Source organism: Bufo gargarizans, chromosome 1, assembly GCF_014858855.1.
Source record: "Bufo gargarizans isolate SCDJY-AF-19 chromosome 1, ASM1485885v1, whole genome shotgun sequence".
In the NCBI taxonomy this organism is placed as follows: Eukaryota; Metazoa; Chordata; class Amphibia; order Anura; family Bufonidae; genus Bufo; species Bufo gargarizans.
The window spans coordinates 701,027,807-701,049,609 of record NC_058080.1 but is presented as its reverse complement, the minus strand read 5'-3'; the positions used below and the strand labels follow the sequence as shown (position 1 = coordinate 701,049,609).

The 21,803-nt window shown below is 45.6% G+C and overlaps 1 protein-coding gene across 1 annotated transcript in view; it reads right to left on the bottom strand.

Moving 5' to 3' along the window:
- LOC122924806 (von Willebrand factor A domain-containing protein 5A-like) overlaps positions 1–21,803 on the bottom strand; it is a 274,200-nt gene that overhangs the window by 63,160 nt on the left and 189,237 nt on the right. Inside the window, exons 17-18 of the mRNA XM_044276248.1 lie at positions 1,192–1,230; positions 12–23 (exon numbers count right to left, since the gene is read on the bottom strand). Coding sequence (XP_044132183.1) covers positions 12–23; positions 1,192–1,230 — 51 coding nt within the window. The remainder of the gene's footprint in view (positions 1–11; positions 24–1,191; positions 1,231–21,803) is intronic.

Sequence of the window (21,803 nt, the reverse complement as noted above, 5' to 3'; positions counted from 1 at the left end):
TAATTACTCACCTGTGTAACAACCTGGAGAAGGAAGAGAAAAAAATAAAAATAAAAAAATGTAATCACAGTATACTCTCAGCTGCTATGAAATAAACCTGGCAGCAAAAGCAAGTCGCAGTGTACAAACTAGACTACACTGCTCTGACTTGGTGTAGAGTACAATTAAAGGGAACCTGTCACCTGGATTTTGTGTATAGGGCTGAGGACATGGGTTGCTAGATGGCCGCTAGCACATCCACAATACCCAGTCCCCATAGCTCTGTGTGCTTTTATTGTGTAAAAAAACAATTTGATACATATGCAAATTAACCTGAGATGAGTCCTGTCCCTGACTCATCTCACGTACAGGACTCATCTCAGGTTAATTTGCTTATGTAGCAAATCGTTTTATTTTTTACACAATAAAAGCACACAGAGCTATGGGAACTGGATATTGCGGATGTGCTAGCGGCCATCTAGCAGTCCATATCCTCAGCTCTATATACAAAATCCCGGTGACAGGTTCCCTTTAAGTTATACCTTTTATTTATATATACTGTAATTGAAAATTACTATAAAAAGAATATAAAAAAACAAACAAACAAACAAACAAAGAAAAAAAACACAAAAAAAAATATACAAATTTGGTATTACCATAATCGCACTGACCCAAAAATTACGGTAACAGGTTAGTTTTACCACATAGGGATCGTTGTAAAAACAAAACCCATAAAAGATAAAATTTCTCAGGTAACACATTTGCCCCATTGTGTTGGCATCACTTGTCACCAATGTGGATATGACTAATAGTTTTCCTGACTTCACCTACTTACGTTGGCCAGGCCTTCTGCCTGTTTGGACCTTTCTGCAATATGAGGACACTTTTACATTGTTCCAGGGTCACTTTAGGTTCCCATTTCACCTGGGCATATTGCTGGGATATACCATAAACTGGGGAGAATGCAAAAGTTCTGAAGAGGAGATGGTGTTGGATGAAGGTAGTAATGGTCATAATAGCGCTGGTTGTGCTTATGTTTGGCAGTGATTGCATTAGAAGATGTTAGATATGGATAATAGTGGGTAGAGATGGGATACGATGGAGCTGCATGAGGTTGTCTGGAGATCAGTGTGTTGAGTCGTTATGATATTGGATAAGGATAGGGTTTCACTTTTCCATAATGTAATAAGGAGAAAAAAAGATTTTACATACGGGCACTTATATATAGGGGTATCTTCATCTTGGGAAGTGCTAAGTAAAAAAGTAAAATAGAAAAAAATAATTAGAGCTGCAACTGAACTGCAAACTGTGAATACAATACATCTTAAAGGGGTTCTCCGGGAATTAAGAAAATTAAAATACTTAATTACTTTATTATAAATATATTCCCAAATACCTTATATTAGTTATAATGGCTGTTTGAATCTCTGTAGGTCCAAGCCTATCCTCACCATCAAAGGCTCTAGTGATCACCAGGTAGTGACTTAGTCACGCCCTTCCAGGGAATAGCCAGTCAGTGGCGCAGTGGTTCCACATCTGCTTGCATAACAGACTGTGATAATGTGGGGCTATGTTAATGGAGACTGCATACAAGTGCTGCTGCTCATTACCCACACCCCACCCTCCTCTTTGTACTTCATGTCTACTCATGAACTCCATTCCTACAGAGATTCAGCAGAAGATCATATTAAACTGTATTTAGAATCATAATCCCTGACAAGCAGAGCAGAGAGGAGGATGAGGCAGCTCTTTAGCTCAGAAGTAACTTGTCCTCCTGTGTGATTAGGACAAGTTTTTTGTGCACCAATAGGACGGCGGCCATTTTATTTCCCCTGTTGATTGCTCCCTAGACCAAATGAGCCATTCTAACTAATCAAAGGTATTTGGGAATATATTTATAATGAATAAATATTTAAGTATTTTAATTTTCTTAATTCCTTGCAAACCCTTTTAATGGCGGGTTCGCATTTGCGTTATTGGATTCAGTTATTAGTTCCGCTCTAACAGAGTTATAACGGAATATAATGGAATTATAGGACAGAATTCAAAATGGAAGTCTTTAAAAGGCATTCCGTTATGCTCTGTCCTAATAAATGTATATGGGGCCAAATAACGGTTCCGTTATACATGACGGAAAAAATAGTCCTGTTATATTCCGTTACCTATAACTGAATTCCATAACGCAAATGCAAACCCGCCCTAACCAGTGCATGTCAAATCTGCAAAGACCAAGTGCTGGTAATCAAATAGCAGGCTACACTTTAACTTCAGCATGGTTCCTGCCCACGCTGGTTGCTACAAGTGGCTTCACCCTAAGTCCATTTTCAGTATTTTGAATAAGTATTTGTGAGTCAAAACCAGGAGTGAGTCTGAAAAGCAGAAGAGGCACAAATATTTCCATTGTACTTTTTCTCTGTAAGATCCATTCCTGACCAAATACTGACCACGTGAAAGTGGCCAAATACTGAATACTCCGCACCACCATTGGACCTGAGTACACGTCCAGCCATACCTTATCTTACATACGATATATGATACTGTACATCACTCTTATGACTTCACATTTTACAATTTTAAAGTTCAGGTTTTACTTTTTACAAATTTTTCTTCTAAAAATGATTTTTGTTACCAGCTTTGTAGTGACATTAAGGAAAATGTATTAAAGGAAATGCAGCAGGTACAGTAAGTGGCGTAACTTCCATTAGAAGAATGCCACGTGTCATTTTTAATCTTTTTCTATATGTTATGACATACTGTACACTAGGACATGCAATATATTACTAATCATCAGATCCGACTGCTGTGATCCCTTCTAATCCCTTGCATAATAAGGAGCTTCAGCCCAAGTAAGGTACAGCAGTCTATTAGCTGCTAAAGAAATGCAGATCAGCCCCATTGATTGAATGGTACCATGCTGCACATCACCTGGTCAGGATATGCTGATTTGTAATGCAATATGTCATAGGTTACTGCAATGGCAAAAGGAAATGTTTCAGCTTTAGTCTACAGCCTGGGCAGAATCAGAGCAATCTCATTATTATAAGAGAGTGGTCAGTTATTTGACAACTCTGTTGTACTGATAAAGGATTAGATAAGACACAACAGTATGTACTATACATACAGACACAGCTCTTCATACAGCTCCCATTTCACTCCCTGGTGTCTCAGGTGTGTGCCATCACTTCCTGGAGACAGTCAGGGTGCAACTCCACGGGGCATCTGGCTGCACGTGGCCAGACTACGCCCACTCATGGCAACCAGCGCAGTGTGCTCTCTATTCACTGCCATGGAAGCTCCTGGAAATTTCCAAGCGAGCACGCTTGGCTATTTTTGAAAGTTCCATAGCGGTGAATGGAAAGCGCGCTATGCATGAACAGATCCCTCTCTTTATTCACATCTATAAAACTGCCAGAAATAGCTGAGCCAGTGATCCTCTATTTTTGGAACTCGCATAACAGTGAATAGAGGGTGGTGAAACTTGTGTGGTGCACTCTCTTTAACTTTGGGGGGAAAGAGCTGAAGGACCTGTGATGATGTCACATCATGTGATCAGTGCAGAAGAGGTGGAGCTCAGCAGTGGAGAAGAGAAGTGGTGGTGAAGGACCTGTGATGACATCACTGCCATGTGATCAGTGCAGGAGGTAGCAGAGCTCAGCAGGTAGCAGAGCTTTGTGTGGAGGAGATTCAGTATGAGACCCACAGAAATCCTGCAGAGTGGTAGTTCTGTCATATATCTCTTCCCTGTTATGTCCTCTGATAGCATATAATAACAGCCTGGATATGCTGGGAGTGTATAAACTAAATATAAGGTATATAAAAATCCTAATAAACTCCTTTCCTTAAAGTTAAAATAAACACAATTAAACAATTAAAAAATCGACATCATAGGTATCAGTGCTCCCAAAAACGCCTGTACTATAAAAATAATATTTAATATAAAAAGAATATTTATCCCATATTGCGAAAGACGCAACAGAGAAATCAAAATAACCAATATTCCATTTTTTCATTGCTTCACCTCCCCCCAAAAAATTATAAAAGTAATAAAAAAGTTATACACACTCCAGTTGTATCAATAAAAAACTACAGATAGTCCCACAAAAATGAGCTCTCACACTGCTCCACATAACTATAATGTGAGTTTAGAATATGGCGATTGAAAAGAAAAAAAAAATGTTTTCCAAAGTTTTTATATATTTTTTATGTATCAAAACAGAAGAAAAACTATAAAAATGTGATATCGCCGTAATCGTACTGATCCAGAGAATGGAAGTAACAAGTCAGTTTTATAGCATAGGGAACACCGTAAAAATAAACCCATTAAACTGTGGCGGAATTGTGTTTTTGTTTTTCCAACTTCCCACCATTCAGTATGAAATTATAAATGGTGCCATTAGTAAGTACAGCTTGCCCCACAAAAAAAATGAGCCCTTGATCGTCTAGGTAAATGGAAAATAAAAAAAGGTATGTCTCTGGGAAGGCAGGGAGTAAAAAATGAAAATGCAAAAACGGGAAATCGCTGGCGGTAGAAGGGGTTAATGTGATTAATACGTTGTATTATGTGAAAATAATTATAAAAGTAATGGAGTATGCCCAAGACACTGCTATAACCTCTTCCTAAATGTGGAGTTAAAAGATTAAAAATTTTAAGAAACACATGTGTCCCATTGCGTTAGCCCCACCTGCCACCAATGTGGATATGGCTAAAGGTTTTCTTCACTTCACCTACTTACGTTGGCCAGGCCTTCAACTGGGGAGAATGCAAGAGTTCTGAAGTGGTGATGGTGTTGGGTGAGGGCAATAGTGGTCATGATAGCACTGGCTGTGCTTATATTTAGCAGTGATTGCATTAGTTGATGATAATGTTGGATTATAGTGGGTACACATGGTAGTGGGATATGATGGAGCTGCATGGGGTTGTCTGGAGATCAGTGTAAACCCTGCATTCCACAATTTTGGCTTCAAAAAGTTGCCAAAAAAAGAACTTTGCGACTTCTCAGGCCTATTTTTTTTATTACAGTTTTTACTTAATAGAACGGAAAAATAATGGTGATGTGAACTCTCCCTAAGATGTACTGAAAATGGAACATTTAATTTTTTGTGCAAATAGGTCCAAAAAGTTGCAAAGCCCTTTTTTGCAACTTTTTGAAGCCAAAATTCTGGAGTGCAGGGTTTAATACATTCCCCTTCAACAAACTTACATCTAAGTCATGAAAGTAAAGTTAAAAGGGTTTTCCAGGATTTTTTATTTTTACTTATATACTATTTTACTATGTTACTGATGAGGGGTTGGGGGTGTCCTCAGGGGGCTGTGGTGCTCTGATAATGGCTGATAACAGAGAGGACAAGAGAGTTCCAGACACAACAGCAGTAACTACTGATCACAGGACCTGCTCTGAATCTGCTACACTGTAAGAGCTGAAGGATCTGTGATGACGTCACTTTCAGGTGATCAATACAGGAGGGGCGGAGCTCAACAGTGAAGAAAAAAAGTGGTGGTGAAGGACCTGTGATGATGTCACCACCATGTGTTCAGTGCAGGAGGGAGCAGAGCTCAGCAGTAGAGACAAGTGGTAATGAAGGACCTGTGATGACATCATGTGACATGAGGGGAGCTTTGTGTAGAGCAGGCATGCTCAACCTGCGGCCCTCCAGCTGTTGTAAAACTACAACTCCCACAATGTCCTGCTGTAGGTTGATAGCTGAAGGCTGTCCGAGAATGCTGGGAGTTGTAGTTTTGCAACAGCTGGAGGGCCGCAGGTTGAGCATGCCTGGTGTAGAGAAAAAGAAATTGGAGAAATTATGAATTCAGAGTCAGAGCCAAAGAAATGCTGGGAGTTTCTGTCTTCTTACACCTCTTCTCTGTAATGTCCTCTGATAGCACATAACAACAGCCTCACTGGGAGTTGTAGTTCTCTCCTCTTATACCTCTTCCCTGTAATGTCAAATAGAAAACTTTTGGAGGTAGCAAAGAAAGGAGGAGTTAAATATCGCAAGTAGGCGTCAAGTTTGGGGAGTTAAACAATATGTTATATAGATCAAGGTTTCCATTGTGTGTATTGTAGTATCCTGCCCCACTGTCTCAGGTGGGATGTCCTCATTTTGGGAGTTATGTGGCCACCCTAACTGCGATGCTAAGTGTTATACTGATTGGTGGAGCAGCAGTGAGTGGGAACGACTTGTTCTGTCGCACACACTCCAGCAGTGATGGACACCATCAGTGGCGTTGCTAGGGCTGGTGTCACCCGATGCGGTAGGAAATGGTGTAACCCCCCCTCCCCCCCCCAAAGCAATAATTTTTTAGCCATATATGGGGGCTATGGTGGTGCTACTGCCATAGGGGGCATCCGTTAGCTCAGCAGACCCCCCCTAGCAGTCAGAGCCTGGTCTCGGGAGGGGCACTTCCAGATTATTTTCTGTCCGCCGCCACAAAACAATGGTGCTTATAGAACAGACTACACAGTGTAGAGGTATACTGTGGGGCACAGTGTAGCGGTATACTGTATATTGTGGGGCACAGTGTAGAGGTATACTATACATTGTGTGGCACAGTGTAGAGGTATACTGTATATTGTGTGGCACAGTGTAGCGGTATACTGTATATTGCGGGGCACAGTGTAGCGGTATACTGTATATTGTGTGGCACAGTGTAGAGGCATACTGTATATTGTGTGGCACAGTGTAGAGGTATACTATACATTGTGTGGCACAGTGTAGAGGTATACTGTATATTGTGTGGCATAGTGTAGCGGTATACTGTATATTGTGTGGCACAGTGTAGAGGCATACTGTATATTGTGTGGCACAGTGTAGAGGTATACTATACATTGTGTGGCACAGTGTAGAGGTATACTGTATATTGTGTGGCACAGTGTAGAGGTATACTGTATATTGTGTGGCACAGTGTAGAGGTATACTGTATATTGTGTGGCACAGTGTAGAGGTATACTGTACATTGTGGGGCACAGTGTAGAGGTATACTGTATATTGTGTGGGGCAGTGTAGAGGTATACTGTATATTGTGGGGCACAGTATAGAGGTATACTGTATATTGTGGGGCACAGTGTAGCAGTATACTGTATATTGTTGGCACAGTGTAGCGGTATACTGTATATTGTGGGGCAGAATTACATGAAAATTGGAAATGGGAAAAGTTACTGCTTACGTTTTTATAATAGCAATTTGCATATACTCCAGAATGTTATGAAGAGTGATCAGATGAATTGCATAGTCCTTCTTTGCCATGAAAATTAACTTAATCCCAAAAAAAACCTTTCCACTGCATTTCATTGCTGTCATTAAAGGCCCTGCTGAGATCATTTCAGTAATCGTCTTGTTAACTCAGGTGAGAATGTTGACGAGCACAAGGCTGGAGATCATTATGTCAGGCTGATTGGGTTAAAATGGCAGACTTGACCTGTTAAAAGGAGGGTGATGCTTGAAATCATTGTTCTTCCATTGTTAACCATGGTGACCTGCAAAGAAACGCGTGCAGCCATCATTGCGTTGCATAAAAATGGCTTCACAGGCAAGGATATTGTGGCTACTAAGATTGCACCTCAATCAACAATTTATAGGATCATCAAGAACTTCAAGGAAAGAGGTTCAAATCTTGTTAAGAAGGCTTCAGGGCATCCAAGAAAGTCCAGCAAGCGACAGTATCGTCTCCTAAAGAGGATTTAGCTGCAGGATCGGAGTGCCACCAGTGCAGAGCTTGCTCAGGAATGGCAGCAGGCAGGTGTGAGCGCATCTGCACGCACAGTAAGGCGAAGACTTTTGGAAGATGACCTGGTGTCAAGAAGGGCAGCAAAGAAGCCACTTCTTTTGAAAAAAAAAACATCAGGGACAGATTGATCTTCTGCAGAAAATATGGTGAATGGACTGCTGAGGACTGGGGCAAAGTCATATTCTCCGATGAAGCCTCTTTCCGATTGTTTGGGGCATCAGGAAAAAGGCTTGTCTGGAGAAGAAAAGGTGAGCGCTACCATCAGTCCTGTGTCATGCCAACCAGAAAGCATCCTGAGACCATTCATGTGTGGGGTTGCTTCTCATCCAAGGGAGTGGGCTCACTCACAATTTTTCCCCAAAACACAGCCATGAATAAAGAATGGTACCAAAACACCCTCCAACAGCAACTTCTTCCAACAATCCAACAACAGTTTGGTGAAGAACAATGCATTTTTCAGCACGATGGAGCACCGTGCCATAAGGCAAAAGTGATAACTAAGTGCCTCGGGGACCAAATGTTGACATTTTGGGTCCATGGCCTGGAAACTCCCCAGATCTTAATCCCATTGAGAACTTGTGGTCAATCCTCAAGAGGCGGGTGGACAAACAAAAATCCACTAATTCTGACAAACTCCAAGAAGTGATTATGAAAGAATGGGTTGCTATCAGTCAGGAATTGGCCCAGAAGTTGATTGAGAGCATGCCCAGTCAAATTGCAGAGGTCCTGAAAAAGAAGGGCCAACACTGCAAATACTGACTCTTTGCATAAATGTCATGTAATTGTCGATAAAAGCCTTTGAAACGTATGAAGTGCGTGTAATTACATTTCACTACAACACAGAAACAACTGAAACAAAGATCTAAAAGCAGTTTAGCAGCAAACTTTGTGAAAACTAATATTTGTGTCATTCTCAAAACTTTTGGCCATGACTGTATATTGTGTGGCACAGTGTAGAGGTATACTGTATATTAAGTGGCACAGTGTAGCGGTATACTGTATGGCACATTGTAGAGGTATACTGTGTATTGTGTGGCACAGTGTAAAGGTATACTGTATAACACTTATACTTACCTCCATGTCAGCTTCTTCCTGTGTCCCGCCCTGTATGTCCATATATGGAGTCAGTGCTTGTGTATTCTAATTTAGCCTGTATTTCAGAAAAGTTTCTGCTGGGGTTTGAACCCACGACCTTCTGCATCAGAGGCAAAGCACACAGCCATAAGAGCGGCATTGCCACTGACTGAGACTTCTACTGTTATAGCTGGCTAAGTGTACATCTATACACATGACAGCTGCCCTAACACACCCAACACTGCTATATCTCTATATGACAGCTGTCCCAGCACACTCAGCTCTGCTATGTCTCTATATATGATGTACACTTAGCCAGCTATAACAGTAGAAGTCTCATATTTTTTCAGTCAGTGGCAATGCAGCTTTTACGGCTATGTGGGTAAGTGCTTTGCGTCTGTTGCAGAAGGTCGTGGGTTCGAATACCAGACACATCCTCTCCTGAGGATGGCAATACAGATAACTATGCCTGGGATTCATAACTGAGAAATGTGCAAGTTGCCGGCCGGCCCTGCTGGTGTCACCCGTTGCGGCCCGCACCCCTTGCAACGCCACTGGACACCATCGGTGCAACCAAAGGGGGAAGTAGGAACGGTGTGACTGCCAACTCGCGTACCTGCCTGCCTGTGAGGGTGCCGCCACCTCCTGCCCCTGGGCCTTGGCTAGCCTAGAACTAAAGCCTGAGCAGTAAGCACTGATTGCTGCGTCCACACAGCTCCCATAATGCTGAAGAGACCTGAATGGACTGTCATTACATTTTACATATGGTGATAATATATTGACTGAGGTGATTACATATTGTTTGGGGTATTAAATTGTCAGCTCTGAGGCCCTGAGTTTGACTCAGGCTTGTAGTTTGTCTCCCTGGGTGGCGACTAATGTGCCATGTGTGCCAAGAGGTCTGCAGATTACAAGAAGTATTTTCTAATGATATTTATGACATGTAATCATAATAATTTTCGCTAATTATTTATTGTCTACATTTATTGCAAAAAATTATAGGTAGTGCAGTACTAGAGGGGAGAGCTAGAATAGCAAGGGAGGAGGACCAGCTGCTCCAGCTCCATAGGGCTTCAAGAGGACCTTTCATGCGGTTTTATTAAGGGAGATGTATACAGTACCTGTACTTGCTGCCTTTTGCTTGATTTTTTTAAAATATGCCTCCTATGCCCCGCACAGTATGCGAATACTGAGCATCGGAGCAATGAGGAGGAGAAAAAAACCTCAACTCTATCTGTGAGGAACACTACTCCAGGGAGATTGCAAGGTCCATTGCTATAGATATCTTTAAAACTACAGCACTTACAGTCAGCAGATTGAGCAACACTGATAGCTATTACTGACAGTGCCGCAGGTGAGGGACTACAGCTCAGACACTCATCAGCTAGGTCACATACAAGCCAGGCCAACTCGTAAAAGCCTGTAATTTCACCAAGTGGACACCTCCAGCCACAAGTGCCAGTTTAGGAGAGATATATCCGCAAGATAGCATACTAGCGGTGCCATTATCTGCCCCTCTGCCAGCCACCATACCTCATCATCTGGAGAGAGAGATTGTACTGTATACTACTACTGTTGGATGTACTACAGCTTCAACTTTGCACTAAGTAAAAACAGACTTTTATTCTTCTACTTCTGGCCTGATTCCTTATACCATCTTCACTGCACTTCCTCTCCCCACTGCACTTTTTTTGAGGCTGGTGGTTCTTGACTTGATTATTTTGGTGGTAATTATCGTTTTACAGCTCACAGTAAATGCTGGCTATCAGTATATGGAGCTATAGAAAAAAATTACTTAGAATCTTTATCATTCATTATGGTTTTCCAGTTTGTCTGTAAAAAATGTTGGCTGTCTGATTTTGGGATAAGTTGTCTGGAAAAAAGAAAAATTCTGGTTGCCAGCCCTGATTAGGTCATCAATATCAGAATCTAAGAAAAAAAACTTTAATTTGTTATTCAGTCTTCTTGGGACATTCACTTTATCACTCACTGGTGGCCAGTTGGGTTGGAAACTTACGTACTGTAAATGACTGATGTTACTGCATTACCTACAAAATTTGTGGATTACACTTGTTTTTTCCACAGGGATTTTTGTCCGAAAAAACCACAGCATAATACAGTACCAGCAAAGTGGATGGAATTTGACAAATCTTATGTACACTTTGTATTTTTTACGCACGGAATTGACCTGCCATGAGGATTAAAACATTTTTAAACTCCGCTGTATGTTAATTGTGAGATTCCGCCCCATACACAGTGTTTTATTTCCTCATAGATTTAAATGGGGTTGCTAAAAAAAAAACCTGAAAATCTGCAGCAAAAAACACATAAAACTGCGTAGGAAACGCCAGCCTTCGTATAATCTGCCTTATGGTGTTTTGTAGAATTTTTGCAGTGTGGCTTTAAGTTAAAGAGGAGCAGTCACTAGAGTTGAGCGAACACCTGGATGTTCGGGTTCGAGAAGTTCGGCCGAACTTCCCGAAAATGTTCGGGTTCGGGATCCGAACCCGATCCGAACTTCGTCCCGAACCCGAACCCCATTGAAGTCAATGGGGACCCGAACTTTTCGGCACTAAAACGGCTGTAAAACAGCCCAGGAAAGGGCTAGAGGGCTGCAAAAGGCTGCAACATGTAGGTAAATCCCCTGCAAACAAATGTGGATAGGGAAATGAATTAAAATAAAAATTAAATAAATAAAAATTAACCAAAATCAATTGGAGAGAGGTCCCATAGCAGAGAATCTGGCTTCCCGTCACCCACCACTGGAACAGTCCATTCTCAGATATTTAGGCCCTGGCACCCAGGCAGAGGAGAGAGGTCCCGTAACAGAGAATCTGGCTTCATGTCAGCAGAGAATCAGTCTTCATATCATAGCAGAGAATCAGGCTTCACGTCACCCACCACTGCAACAGTCCATTTTCATAAATTTAGGCCCAGCACCCAGGCAGAGGAGAGAGGTCCCGTAACAGACAATCTGGCTTCATGTCAGCAGAGAATCAGTCTTCATGTCATAGCAGAGAATCAGGCTTCACGTCACCCACCACTGCAACATTCCATTTTCATAAATTTAGGCCCAGCACCCAGGCAGAGGAGAGAGGTCCCGTAACAGACAATCTGGCTTCATGTCAGCAGAGAATCAGTCTTCATGTCATAGCAGAGAATCAGGCTTCACGTCACCCACCACTGTAAGAGTCCATTTTCATAAATTTAGGCCCAGCACCCAGGCAGAGGAGAGAGGTCCCGTAACAGACAATCTGGCTTCATGTCAGCAGAGAATCAGTCTTCATGTCATAGCAGAGAATCAGGCTTCACGTCACCCACCACTGCAACAGTCCATTTTCATAAATTTAGGCCCAGCACCCAGGCAGGGGAGAGAGGTCCCGTAACAGAGGATCTGGCTTCATGTCAGCAGAGAATTAGTCTGCATGTCATAGCAGAGAATCAGGCTTCACGTCACCCAACATTGGAACAGTCCATTGGCATATATTTAGGCCCTGGCACCCAGTCAGAGGAGAGGTTCATTCAACTTTGGGTAGCCTCGCAATATAATGGTAAAATGAAAATAAAAATAGGATTGAATGAGGAAGTGCCCTGGAGTCCAATAATATATGGTTAAGGGGAGGTAGTTAATGTCTAATCTGGACAAGGGACGGACAGGTCCTGTGGGATCCATGCCTGGTTCATTTTTATGAACGTCAGCTTGTCCACATTGGCTGTAGACAGGCGGCTGCGTTTGTCTGTAATGACGCCCCCTGCCGTGCTGAATACACGTTCAGACAAAACGCTGGCCGCCGGGCAGGCCAGCACCTCCAAGGCATAAAAGGCTAGCTCTGGCCACGTGGACAATTTAGAGACCCAGAAGTTGAATGGGGCCGAACCATCAGTCAGTACGTGGAGGGGTGTGCACACGTACTGTTCCACCATGTTAGTGAAATGTTGCCTCCTGCTAACACGTTGCGTATCAGGTGGTGGTGCAGTTAGCTGTGGCGTGTTGACAAAAGTTTTCCACATCTCTGCCATGCTAACCCTGCCCTCAGAGGAGCTGGCCATGACACAGCTGCCTTGGCGACCTCTTGCTCCTCCTCTGCCTTGGGCTTCCACTTGTTCCCCTGTGACATTTGGGAATGCTCTCAGTAGCGCGTCTACCAACGTGCGCTTGTACTCGCGCATCTTCCTATCACGCTCCAGTGCAGGAAGTAAGGTGGGCACATTGTCTTTGTAGCGTGGATCCAGCAGGGTGGCAACCCAGTAGTCCGCACAGGTTAAAATGTGGGCAACTCTGCTGTCGTTGCGCAGGCACTGCAGCATGTAGTCGCTCATGTGTGCCAGGCTGCCCAGGGGTAAGGACAAGCTGTCCTCTGTGGGAGGCATATCGTCATCGTCCTGCCTTTCCCCCCAGCCACGCACCAGTGATGGACCCGAGCTGCGTTGGGTGCCACCCCGCTGTGACCATGCTTCATCCTCATCCTCCTCCACCTCCTCCTCATCCTCGTCCCCCTCGTCCTCCAGTAGTGGGCCCTGGCTGGCCACATTTGTACCTGGCCTCTGCTGTTGCCAAAAACCTCCCTCTGAGTCACTTCGAAGAGACTGGCCTGAAAGTGCTAAAAATGACCCCTCTTCCTCCTCCTCCTCCTCCTCCTCCTGGGCCACCTCCTCTTCCATCATCGCCCTAAGTGTTTTCTCAAGGAGACATAGAAGTGGTATTGTAACGCTGATAACGGCGTCATCGCCATTGGCCATGTTGGTGGAGTACTCGAAACAGCGCAACAGGGCACACAGGTCTCGCATGGAGGCCCAGTCATTGGTGGTGAAGTGGTGCTGTTCTGTAGTGCGACTGACCCGTGCGTGCTGCAGCTGAAACTCCACTATGGCCTGCTGCTGCTCGCACAGTCTGTCCAGCATGTGCAAGGTGGAGTTCCACCTGGTGGGCACGTCGCATATGAGGCGGTGAGCGGGAAGGCCGAAGTTACGCTGTAGCGCAGACAGGCGAGCAGCAGCAGGATGTGAACGCCGGAAGCGCGAACAGACGGCCCGCACTTTATGCAGCAGCTCTGACATGTCGGGGTAGTTGTGAATGAACTTCTGCACCACCAAATTCAGCACATGCGCCAAGCAAGGGATGTGCGTCAAATTGGCTAGTCCCAGAGCTGCAACGAGATTTCGCCCATTATCACACACCACCAGGCCGGGCTTGAGGCTCACCGGCAGCAACCACTCGTCGGTCTGTTATTCTATACCCCGCCACAACTCCTGTGCGGTGTGGGGCCTGTCCCCCAAACATATGAGTTTCAGAATGGCCTGCTGACGTTTACCCCGGGCTGTGCTGAAGTTGGTGGTGAAGGTGTGTGGCTGACTGGATGAGCAGGTGGAAGAAGAGGAGGAGGAAGCCGAGAAGGAGGAGGTGGCAACAGGAGGCAAAGAATGTTGCCCTGCGATCCTTGGCGGCGGAAGGACGTGCGCCAAACAGCTCTCCGCCTGGGGCCCAGCTGCCACTACATTTACCCAGTGTGCAGTTAGGGAGATATAGCGTCCCTGGCCGTGCTTACTGGTCCACGTATCTGTGGTTAGGTGGACCTTGCTACAGATGGCGTTGCGCAGTGCACACTTGATTTTATCGGATACTTGGTTGTGCAGGGAAGGCACGGCTCTCTTGGAGAAGTAGTGGCGGCTGGGAACAACATACTGTGGGACAGCAAGTGACATGAGCTGTTTGAAGCTGTCTGTGTCCACCAGCCTAAATGACAGCATTTCATAGGCCAGTAGTTTAGAAATGCTGGCATTCAGGGCCAGGGATCGAGGGTGGCTAGGTGGGAATTTACGCTTTCTCTCAAATGTTTGTGAGATGGAGAGCTGAACGCTGCCGTGTGACATGGTTGAGACGCTTGGTGACGGAGGTGGTGGTGGTGTTGGTGGTACATCCCCTGTTTGCTGGGCGGCAGGTGCCAACGTTCCTCCAGAGGCGGAGGAAGAGGCCGAGGCGGCAGCAGCAGAAGAGGCCGAGGCGGCAGCAGCACAAGAGGTAGCAGGGGGAGCCTGAGTGAATTCCTTGGTTTTAAGGTGTTTACTCCACTGCAGTTCATGCTTTGCATGCAGGTGCCTGGTCATGCAGGTTGTGCTCAGGTTCAGAACGTTAATGCCTCGCTTCAGGCTCTGATGGCACAGCGTGCAAACCACTCGGGTCTTGTCGTCAGCACATTGTTTGAAGAAGTGCCATGCCAGGGAACTCCTTGAAGCTGCCTTTGGGGTGCTCGGTCCCAGATGGCGGCGGTCAGTAGCAGGCGGAGTCTCTTGGCGGCGGGTGTTCTGCTTTTGCCCACTGCTCCCTCTTTTGCTACGCTGTTGGCTCGGTCTCACCACTGCCTCTTCCTCCGAACTGTGAAAGTCAGTGGCACGACCTTCATTCCATGTGGGGTCTAGGACCTCATCGTCCCCTGCATCGTCTTCCACCCAGTCTTGATCCCTGACCTCCTGTTCAGTATGCACACTGCAGAAAGACGCAGCAGTTGGCACCTGTGTTTCGTCATCATCAGAGACATGCTGAGGTGGTACTCCCATGTCCTCATCATCAGGTAACATAAGTGGTTGTGCGTCAGTGCAGTCTATGTCTTCCACCGCTGGGGAAGGGCTAGGTGGATGCCCTTGGGAAACCCTGCCAGCAGAGTCTTCAAACAGCATAAGAGACTGCTGCATAACTTGAGGCTCAGACAGTTTCCCTGGTATGCATGGGGGTGATGTGACAGACTGATGGGGTTGGTTTTCAGGCGCCATCTGTGCGCTTTCTGCAGAAGACTGGGTGGGAGATAATGTAACGTGCTGGATCCACTGTCGGCCACCCAATTGACTAATGCCTGTACCTGCTCAGGCCTTACCATCCTTAGAACGGCATTGGGCCCCACCATATATCGCTGTAAATTCTGGCGGCTACTGGGACCTGAGGTAGTTGGTACACTAGGATGTGTGGATGTGGCAGAACGGCCACGTCCTCTCCCAGCACCAGAGGGTCCACTAACACCACCACGACCATGTCCACGTCCGCGTCCCTTACTAGATGTTTTCCTCATTGTTATGGTTCACCACAACAACAAAAATATTATTTGGCCCAATGTATTATATTCAAATTCAGCTGAATATAAATTTGAGGCCTAGTATTTAGGCGCTGGGTGACCGGTATGGATTTAGTGACAGAATTAGACTTGGAAATGCACAGTAGCGTGTGTGTGAAGTTATTCTGAATGACCCTATGTGCACCTTGAATATTATATACCCTTTTAGGGATAGATTTCAAATAGCTCTGATATAGCAGAAACCACTAAATTATGAAATTGCTAAATTGGGAATTGTATTTCAACCCAGAACAAAAAATGTGCTTTGACGGACACTAAATAACTTGCCCATCCACAACAGGACAGCGGTAACGACAGATTTAGCGGGATATAAATTTGAGGCCTAGTATTTAGGCGCTGGGTGACCGGTATGGATTTAGTGACAGAATTAGACTTGGAAATGCACAGTAGCGTGTGTGTGAAGTTATTCTGAATGACCCTATGTGCACCTTGAATATTATATACCCTTTTAGGGATAGATTTCAAATAGCTCTGATACAGCAGAAACCACTAAATTATGAAATTGCTAAATTGTGAATTGTATTTCAACCCAGAACAAAAAATGTGCTTTGACGGACACTAAATAACTTGCCCAGCCACAACAGTACAGCGGTAACGACAGATTTAGCGGGATATAAATTTGAGGCCTAGTATTTAGGCGCTGGGTGACCGGTATGGATTTAGTGACAGAATTAGACTGGGATATGGCCAAAAAATAACCACACTATTGCTGGTTAAATGCACTTGGTGTGACAGCTTGACCAACCACACTACTGAGGGTTAAATGCACTTGGTGACGGGCGCAGCTTGCCCCTGATGTAGTATATGGCCAAAAAATGAACAGACTATTGCTGGTTAAATGCACTTGGTGTGACAGCTTGACCAACCACACTACTGAGGGTTAAATGCACTTGGTGACGGGAGCAGCTTGCTCCTGATGTAGTATATAGCCAAAAAATGAACAGACTATTGCTGGTTAAATGCACTTGGTGTGACAGCTTGACCAACCACACTACTGAGGGTTAAATGCACTTGGTGACGGGCGCAGCTTGCCCCTGATTTAGTATATGGCCAAAAAATTAACAGACTATTGCTGGTTAAATGCACTTTGTGTGACAGCTTCACCCTGATGTAGGCTTTAGCCAAAAAACAACCACACTATTGAGGGTTAAATGCACTTGGTGACAGGCGCAGCTTGCCCCTGATGTAGTATATGGCCAAAAAATAAACAGACTATTGCTGGTTAAATGCACTTGGTGTGACAGCTTCACCCTGATGTAGGCTTTAGCCAAAAAACAACCACACCATTAAGGGTTAAATGCACTTGGTCGCAGCTTGGATGCACTTGGTCGCAGCACCGCACAAGACACAAAATGGCCGCCGATCACCCCAGAAAAAAGTGACTGACAAACGGTCTGGGCAGCTTAAAAACAGTGAGCAATTGAGTATCAGCAGCTCAATGATGCACAGCTGCAGATCGATCGATTAATCAAGTCCTTTGGAGGAGTTAATCTGCCTAATCTCGCCCTACTGTCGCAGCCGCAACCTCTCCCTACGCTAATCAGAGCAGAGTGACGGGCGGCGCTATGTGACTCCAGCTTAAATAGAGGCTGGGTCACATGGTGCTCTGGCCAATCACAGCCATGCCAATAGTAGGCATGGCTGTGACGGCCTCTTGGGGCAAGTAGTATGACGCTTGTTGATTGGCTGCTTTGCAGCCTTTCAAAAAGCGCCAAGAAAGCATCACAAAAGCGAGAAAGCGACGAACACCGAACCCGAACCCGGACTTTTACGAAAATGTCCGGGTTCGGGTCCGTGTCACGGACACCCCAAAATTCGTTACGAACCCGAACTATACAGTTCGAGTTCGCTCATCCCTAGCAGTCACCTCCCCTGACATGTCCACTGTAGTAACTACTTGTAGTAATTTCTGTTTAATAATAATTCTTGCTCTATGTTGTACCATTCCTCTGTTATTTTTACTAGAAGTTTATGAATGAATTGTCAGCAGCTTGCAGATGGGTGTTACCAGTTGGGGGATGTCCCTGCAAAGTCTGACACCAGCAGCACTGATTGGACAGAGTCAGACACACCAGCAACTGGTAACGCCCAGCAGTACCTTTACTGCAGATTGCTGGCAATTTATTTGTAAACGTTTAGCAGGAATAATAAAGGAATGGCACAGCATAGAGTCATAAGAATAGATGCTCCATAATTGTTGTTATATGGGGAATGCAAATAGTTGCTATGGCTAATTTCACACTAGTGGACGCATGCCCCGGACTACCGCTCCGGCCATATTGACTATAATGGGGGCGGGCCGGAGTTCTGGCGGCATCACGGCAAACGTGTCGAGAGGCAGCCAGAATAAAACTACGACACATCGTAGCGGCAGCACGGATCCGACAGACTAGTCACCTGCCAGAACAGCCTGCCGGAGTTCCTTGCCGCTAGTGTGAAACTAGCCTAAAACTGTCAGGAGAGGTGACAGGTCCTCTTTGAGGGTCCATGCATATGGGGGAGTTGGAAGGGAGAGCTGACTGCCTAGAAAGCGTTTGGCCATCGGTTATCTAAATTGTATGGAACTATATGGCATCCATTAATGTATAATTTTTTTGTATGCATTAAACAGATGTCAAAGACGTGATGTGAACTCATCCTTTACTGGGATGCAACTGTTTTTGGGCTCTTTTTAAAAGGCTCAGTAAATAAATCTACCTTAAATCATCTCGGCAGGCTAAACACGGCCACTTTTGTGACTTTTTGAAGCCAGAATTCTGTCGTGCTGGGCTGTATAAATTTCCTCCATTATTCCTCTTCAAAAGACTTACATAACAGTCATAAAAGTAAAATTAAAGTAGTTCTCCGGGTTCAGGGCTTAACACGGTATAAGTTTTTTTCTTTACTATATATGAGTGGCGCATAGGAACATTTCCTTGCCCCCCCTTGCCTTGTGCTGCATCACACAGCGCAAGGTCTCTTTGTTTACTCCCGGGGACGTACCGGGCTTTACATCACTATGCTGAGCAGAGACTTCCGCCTTCAGTGAGCCCAGTGACGTCACCGGCACAGACGGTCTATAGCGCTGCCAGAGGCTGTTTTGGAGGGGGGTACTATGCTACTTTGCCTCCAAAACAGCCTAGACCCTGCTCCACTCATATATAGTAAAAAAAAAAATAAGAATAGCTTATATCCCAGTTCAGCCCTGAACTTGGAGAACCCCTTTAAATACATGAGCAGCATTTCCTTTAGGCTATAGCATACCTGAAGATTTTAAATGAAGACTTCGACCGGAAACAAAATCAGATGAGAATTACAAGAACTAGTCATGAGTGTCCTAAAACCATATATTTAAAAGGGTTGCCAGGTCTGTGTCAGCTGATTGGCTGCAGCAGTCACGTGAGGTGGTCTCAGCATCATAGCTGCAGGAGAGCCACAGTGGGAAAACCGCAGCGGTGGGGCACTTCCCAGGTGAGACATACTTTTTTGTTATAATAAGATAATATACTACAACTCCTGCTCCATTCACCTCTCCCTGAAGAAGAATCATAGGGTGGGGATTTGGGAATTGTTCCAGTGCATGGTACAACCTGAGTATTAGCCACTGAGAGCAACCCGCCATATGTATGATATGAACTTGGTTCTGACATAACATGTGCTGTATTGTGCTTTGTTCTGGTTCGGCATTGATGTAACAAGCTTTGTTCTGGTGCCCGATTTATGTGCTTGGTTCTGATACCATTCTTATTTCTTCCAGCGCACACTTATGGATGAGTTTAATATTGTGAGTGCAGGTAGGAAGGGATCTAAATTATCTGCATGCAAGTACACTGCACATTTTACACAGCATGTAATCAGGATTTTTATAACCCTATCTGTGGATGTTCTGAACCCCCAATGGGCCTCACAATCTAAGTTCCCTATCAGTATGTCTTTGGAGTGTGGGAGGAAATCGGAGAACCCAGAGGAAACCCACACAAACAGAGGGAGAACATACAAACTCCATGCAGATTCAAACCTAGGACCTGAGCGCTGCAAGGCACCATGTTGCCCAATGTCCACTCTATAGTGTGTGGGGGTTGTCAATTTACTGTTCTCTTCAGGTTGCAGAAAGGATGGGTGCACTCCTGCCTGGTGATGATGGGAATACGGCTAAATATATATTTATAAGACACATTTCTCCCCCCTTCAAAAGTGGGGGGAAAATGGCCGTGCGTCTTATAAAGTGAATACTAGTGAGCGCTTCCATTATGGAAACACTCACTAGTATGCATTAGGTGCCGGGAGTGGGGAAGAAGCGCTGCAGGTGCTTCCGGTACTCACCCTCTCTGCTGGAGATGAAGAAGCGCTGCAGGTGTTTCCGGTACTCACCCTCCCTGGTCTTCTTTTCTGGGGCCAGCGGTGCACTGTCCTGACCCCGTACAGTGTCAGGACGTAGTGCGTGCACTAGACCTAACACTACACGCTGTCAGGTGACAGTGCTGGAGATGAAGAGGAGCTGCGGCGCAGGAGAGGTAAGAGGAGTTTTTTATTTATTCTGATCTGGGGTCTGATGGGGGTCAGAAACAAAGGGCTAATTTGAGGTCTGATTGGGGTCTCACATTGAAGGCTGATATGGGGGTCAGATATGATGTCCTGATATGGGGGTCTGATGTGATGTCCTGATATTTATGGGGGTCTGATCTGAAGATCTGATCTGAGGTTTGATGAAAAATATATTTTTTCTTATTTTCCTCCTCTAAAATCTGGGATGCGTCTTATCATTGGGTGCGTCTTATAAAGCAAAAAATACGATTCATTACATATATGTACAAGGGCGGACTGACCATTCGGGCACTTAGGCATGGACCGAGGGCCCGTGGCCACTAGGGGGTCCTGTGAGAAGCTCCTGGTACCTTTCATTGGTTGCCAGCAGGGCTGTTTCTAGAGCCGGGCCAGGGCTGCCACCGCATGGAGGAGACTGAAGGAACAGTGAGTACAGCGCTCCCAGCACTAACCGCTGGCCCTCTTCTCTATGGCTGCAGTATTTCCTGGGATAGATGCTAGAGCAGCCTGTGCAGTGTGTGAGGGAGGAGGCGGGGCCTGTGGGAGCGTGTCAGGCAAGGAGGCGGGGCCTGTGTGAGAAGAGGACAAGGCACTGAGGACTGTGTGGAGCGGCATAAGGGAGGAGGAGGAGCTTATATGGGGAGGATTTAGGCAGCTCTGACCTGTGAGGAACTTTCTTCACAGTGAGTACAAACCATAATGTACATGTGCTGGAGCCTGTGCATGAGGGATGTTCAGTGCATGGAGGGGAGATACTGGGAAGGGGGGGTCCTCACTATATGAGGGGAGATGCTGGGGGGGTGCTCGGTATATGAGGGTAGATGCTGGGGCAGGGGTGTGCTCAATATATGAGGGTAGATGCTGGGGCAGGGGGGTGCTGAGTACATGAGGGGAGATGCTGGGGGGTGCTCAGTATATGAGGGGAGATGCTGGGGGGGTGCTCAATATATGAGGGGAGATGCTGGGGGGGGTGCTAAATATATGAGGGGAGATGCTGGGGGGTGCCCAGTATATGAGGGGAGATGCTGGGGGGTGCTCAGTATATGAGGGGAGATGCTGGGGGGTGCTCAGTATATGAGGGGAGATGCTGGGGGGGTGCTCAATATATGAGGGGAGATGCTGGGGGGGTGCTCAATATATGAGGGGAGTGCTGGGGGGGGGGTGCTCAGTATATGAGGAGAGATGCTGGGGGGGTGCTCAGTATATGAGGGGAGATGCTGGGGGGGTGCTCAGTATATGAGGGGAGATGCTGGGGGGGTGCTCAGTATATGGGGGGGAGATGCTGGGGGGTGCTCAATATATGAGGGGAGATGCTGTGGAGGATGGGGGTGCTCAGTGTATGAGGGGAGTTACTGTGGAGGATGGAGGTGCTTAGT